This window comes from Barbatula barbatula, assembly GCF_947034865.1.
Source record: "Barbatula barbatula genome assembly, chromosome: 3".
In the NCBI taxonomy this organism is placed as follows: Eukaryota; Metazoa; Chordata; class Actinopteri; order Cypriniformes; family Nemacheilidae; genus Barbatula; species Barbatula barbatula.
This window is the reverse complement of record NC_136764.1, coordinates 25,373,956-25,379,410: the sequence shown is the minus strand read 5'-3', so window position 1 is coordinate 25,379,410 and position 5,455 is coordinate 25,373,956. Positions and strand designations below refer to the sequence as shown.

The window sequence follows — 5,455 nt, the reverse complement described above, 5'->3', positions numbered from 1 at the left end:
ACTTTATTTATGTATTCTCTCACCTTTTATTCATGTTCCCCATTGTTGTCTGTAAATATGACATAGCCTATTTATTACATTGTAGGTACATTTCGTGAGAATAAAGTGACCAGTGTTCTCCTATGGTGAGTTCTTTGAGCAGCTGCCCTGCGTCCCCTTTGTAAAGGCATATTGCTAATCCTGAGAAAAGCCATAGTGGGTATAAGCGCCACTGATGCATAAAGTGTTAATGCAAACAGTCTTACAACTTTTAACTTATGACATGGTTCATCTCTGGCCCATGTATACTCCAGTACGGTAGGTGGCGGATAAGCGCCTCAAACGTGAGTTGCCACGCGCCACTAAAACGATAAAGAAGTCACATGATCACGTCAATATGGCGGAGAACACATCGCATTCATACTAGTACACCCATTCAGGCTAAAAGACATTTACTCTTTTAGCCCTTACTGAAATTGAGTAACTACTCAGTGTGTATGTGATTTCGGACACAACCATTGAGATGGTCGGGACAAAATGATAACACCAAATATTGAGGAGGAGGCTGTGAGAACTGACGGACTTCTTTAAAACAGGTTCGTGCACTACATGTGTGTTAATGTTTTGAGACTTGCTCTGAATATTTCGCTGTCCGAGTTGCAGCACAGTAGGATCGTCTAAGAATGTTTGCATACTTTTGAGCTTGCGTCGTAACCCAATGGACTAACTTGCACGTAGTCTTCCGGGTTCTCCTCGAAGCGGCGCCGTCATTTCCGGTAACGTTAGCAGTGTTTCGCATTCGAAGCAGTGTTTAGCAAATTAATAGAAATGCTAGATTATATCTATTTTTAGGTCTGTCATTTAATCTAAACTATAAATCCTGTTTGTGATGTTAACATGCTTTAATGTGGGTTTTGTTGACGCATCGTATATTTCATATCGGCACGACACCAGTCAGTAATTACTCAATATTGCTACAATATTTGATGATAATAGTCATAAATACAACCAACTTGTTTTTGTGCACAATTTTTCTTTCTAAGAAACTTTTACAACACTGAAAAATAAACATTATCTTAACAGAAGCCAAGGATCCAATGATATTGATTCAGTGCCAATTCACTTACGACTTGGACTCGTCTCTCTTGACTTGGGACTTGAGCTGACTTGGGACTTGAGCTGACTTGGGACTTGAGCTGACTTGGGACTTGAGCTGACTTGGGCTGACTTGGGACTTGAGCTGACTTGGGACTTGAGCTGACTTGGGACTTGAGCTGACTTGGGACTTGAGCTGACTTGGGACTTGAGCTGACTTGGGACTTGAGCTGACTTGGGACTTGAGATGACTTGGGACTTGAGATGACTTGGGACTTGGGACTTGAGCTGACTTGGGACTTGAGCTGACTTGGGACTTGAGCTGACTTGGGACTTGAGCTGATTTGGGACTTGAGCTGACTTGGGACTTGAGCTGACTTGGGACTTGAGATGACTTGGGACTTGAGATGACTTGGGACTTGAGATGACTTGGGACTTGAGATGACTTGGGACTTGAGATGACTTGGGACTTGAGATGACTTGGGACTTGAGATGACTTGGGACTTGAGATGACTTGGGACTTGAGATGACTTGGGACTTGAGACTTGAAAAACAATGACTTGGTCCCACCTCTGTGACAATAAATAAAATGGCACCACACAACGATGGTTAAATGAACAAATGAATTGTTAAATATCTGGTTTTTAAAGTTAATTCACATTGCAAAGTATTAAAAAATATGAGTATTTTAAAATGACAATGTGCACATTTAATGCCAAACAAATATACAAACTGCACAAAGTTCTGTGACATTTATCCTTAAACATTATAACTACACTTTTAATATAGGCCAGTAGTTATTGAAAGCTTATTGCATTTACATTGATAGCATTAGATTTGTCAGTAAAAAACAACACAATATTGTGGTCCAAACATTTACCAAAAACGTGTTGTAATGTTCATCAGGTCCCTGCTCTCAAATACTGCAGTATTTGAAGTCTGTAGTTGTTTAAACCAAACAGCGCTGCTATGATTCCTTGTCGGTCTCCTTCAGCCTTCTGTGATTTGCATTTGGTGGTTAAATGTCTGCAACAGAGCCATGTGTAAGAAGCAAAAGTGAAACGCCATCGTTCACCAGCCATTACTTTCAGCCCTCTGCCTCTCGTCCGCGTGTAGTTAGATCAATGTAGCATATTTAACTGTCACTTGCATTTAAAATCAAAGAAGCCTTCATAATACAGCAACACATTGTCGAGAATGGGCAAACAGCATTTAACATACTAATAATGTAGTATTGTACTGTATTGTGATTTTGTCCGACGAGGTTGCGTTTATCTTTCAGGATTTAAGCAGCAGTTAAAGTGACTACTGGTGACATTAAGTTGAAAATTCAGTATAATTTTTCTCATGACAGAAACATTGCACAGGGCACGGACACAAATATCAGTCTAGTACTTTAGATAGGGAAACAGTTCATGCAATTAAAAACTGTCCCAGTAAACAATATTCTCCCACTTTTGACAGGTCTGTATCTCTAAACCACACAGAGATCAAGATTAAAATACAGAAATATTTCCTGTTATTCTACAGGTGAAGGGACCTCTTCAACATGACTGATACAGACACATGTGGAACAATGAATGAACAAACTGAGGAACAAAGAGGTTGGTAAATCCCTCTTCTCAATGTGAAAATGACAGGAAAATCCCCCAAATGTGTTTTACATGTTTTTATTTCATTTCGTTTTAGACCCGATAGAACTTGAAGATCCTGACAAAGAAACACTTGCAATTCACATGAGACTTCGCACTGGAAAATCATACACATGTGTCAATTGTGGAAAGGGTTTTTCACAGAAGGGAAATCTTGAAGCGCACATGAGAACTCACACCGGAGAGCGTCCATACACATGTGCGCTGTGTGGAAAGAGTTTTGGACATAAAAGTAGTTTTGAGAAACACATGAGAATTCACACTGGAGAGCGGCCGTACACATGTCATGAGTGTGGAAAAGGCTTCATACAGAAAAGCGGTCTGGAGTACCACTTGAAACTTCACACTGGAGAGAGACCATACGCATGTATTGAGTGTGGAAAGAGTTTCACAAGCGAAAATAGTATGAGGATCCACATGAGAGTTCACACTGGAGAGCGGCCATACACATGTGTTCAGTGTGGAAAGAGTTTTAGACAGAAAGGCAGTTTTGAGAAACACATGAGAATTCACACTGGAGAGAGACCATACACATGTGTTGAGTGTGGAAAGAGTTACACAAGCGGAAATAGTATGAAGATCCACTTGAGAATTCACAGTGGAGAGCGTCCATTCTCATGTGTTCACTGTGAAAAGAGTTTCACACATAAAGGCAATCTTGAGAGACACTTGAGAATTCACACCGGAGAACAGCCATATACATGTACTGAGTGTGGAATGAGTTTCACTTGTTCATATAGTATGAGGATCCACATGAGAGTTCACACCGGGGAGCGGCCGTACGTGTGTGTTTACTGTGGAAAGAGTTTCGGGCAGAAAGGCAGTCTTGAGAATCACATGAAAACTCACACTGGAGAGCGGCCATACACATGCACTGAGTGTGGAAAGAGTTACATACAAAAAAACAATTTGACGGTGCACATGAAAAGTCACAGTGAGAAAAAGTGCACAAGTGTTTCACAAGCAAAGAAAGACACACAGAATTTAGACTGAAGAGCACTTTTTCAGCTACAAAAGTTTGTAACAAGAACGTTCATTTATGGTTTTTAAAAACGTTTTAGGAACGTTCCCAGCTATCAAAAGTCACCATCATGGTGGTCAGTGTTTCCTTGAATTGGGCTCTTGACCCTTGACTTACAGGTTAAATGTTTTGGTGTGCTGTAAGTGTGTGCTTTTAAAAAAATAATTTGGCAGTGCAAATGAGAATCTAATGAAATGTTATTGGTTGGTGGTCATTAAGCGGGTTTCCAACACTCTGGATTTATACGCATATGGAAGTTTCGCTTCAGAAATGAGTGATGGAAAGGCCAAATTTCGAAATAAAAGCCCTAAAAATCGCAAAATTTTGGGGTGCTTTTGAATAATGGAGATGGAAATGCATTTGCTGAATAAATTCCTCCATCAGAATTGTTGTTACGGTCATTCTTAAATTGGATGGATGGAAACCCTGCTATTGAAATGACCATTGTCGATAATCTAGATTTTGCTGTGTCCCACAATGTAGTAACATATGTCAACATTGGGTCTTATAATGTTCCAAGTGTCTGGATCTGAGCATTACCTCACTTCCTCATTCATGCATTATATATATATATATATATGACCCATCCCTAATAAACTTTGACTTTGGGTGAACTGTACTTCTGTGTCTTTGTCATTCTTGGTCCCCGGGCCCGGAGCTTCTGAGTGTTTCATCGACTAGACTCGTCAACTTTTTATCTAGACAAAGTAATTATCTTGCAACCATTTTGTTGTCTGGAAAGATTTGTAAATACAGGATGTAAATAATGTTTGCTAGCAAGATGTGCATGTTATAGCTACAATAAAACAAGTTACACTAATACAGTAATAGTTAGTATAATGCTTATTTTTTGTAAAGATTTATCCATTCTCCAGTGTTTATTCTTCATTAATCCAATGATCCGTTTTTTGCAAATGCTGAGTTCTCTAGAAATATACTTTATTGAATTGAGTTAATGAATACTAAATTATAGGCCTACAAGTTTGAATATTATTATTTAACTACACCCAGTGTGGAAACAGATAGCTTGTCTTCACAAATCACAAATTTGCCTTCCTCCAGGAGGTGGCGCTGTCAGATTAGTTTGTAGAACAGCACACAGATAGAAACTCAGAGATATATTCTGTAGTAGAAAACTAGATCTTGACTCAAAGTGTTTCTGTCAGTTATTAGTCAAGATGCTGCTCCTTATCCTGATGATTCTTTCTCCTTTTAAAGGTTAGTGAATTACAATCATATTTTTTAGTTGATTCTTATTCGTTAAAGAGCAAATTATTGACAGCTTGTAGTTTATTATTTATGTTTTTTTTAGCAGGGAATGTCGATGCAGATGTCTTGACGGCATTCTTCACAGAGAAACATGTTATGGCAGGAGAAAACGTGACGCTGTCCTGCAACTACACCGGCTATGTAAATACTTTACAGTGGTACCGTCATGATCCCAGATCCAAACCTGAGATTCTCATTCTTCACACTGAGCTCAGTGGTCAGTCAGAGTTTGGTCTGTATGCCTCGGCTGATAAAGAAGTTAAACGTATGGATCTGAGTATCTTCTCTACACGAGTGATGGATTCAACTGTGTATTACTGTGCCCTGAAACCCACAGTGAGAAGAAACACAAACACACTGAAGAAAAACCTGACCACAGCAAACATCACACACATGTTTGTGCAGAAGTAATGTGTGTGGGAGGAGTCTAGTGTTTTTT

General features: G+C 39.4%; 1 protein-coding gene across 2 annotated transcripts; it reads left to right on the top strand.

The window, feature by feature from the left end:
- The first annotated feature begins 337 nt into the window (after positions 1–337).
- LOC306891957 (uncharacterized protein) lies at positions 338–4,365 on the top strand. Of its 2 annotated transcripts, none has more exons than XM_079452616.1 (3): positions 338–575; positions 2,539–2,678; positions 2,764–4,365. In XM_079452616.1, exons 2-3 carry the CDS (start codon positions 2,624–2,626, stop codon positions 3,717–3,719), a joined length of 1,011 nt encoding a protein of 336 aa, XP_079308742.1. In that variant the 5' UTR covers positions 338–575; positions 2,539–2,623; the 3' UTR covers positions 3,720–4,365. The 2 variants fall into 2 exon arrangements, with proteins under 2 accessions (XP_079308742.1, XP_079308741.1); XM_079452615.1 differs by having other exon boundaries at positions 361–575; positions 2,605–2,678.
- The last annotated feature ends 1,090 nt before the right edge of the window (positions 4,366–5,455 follow it).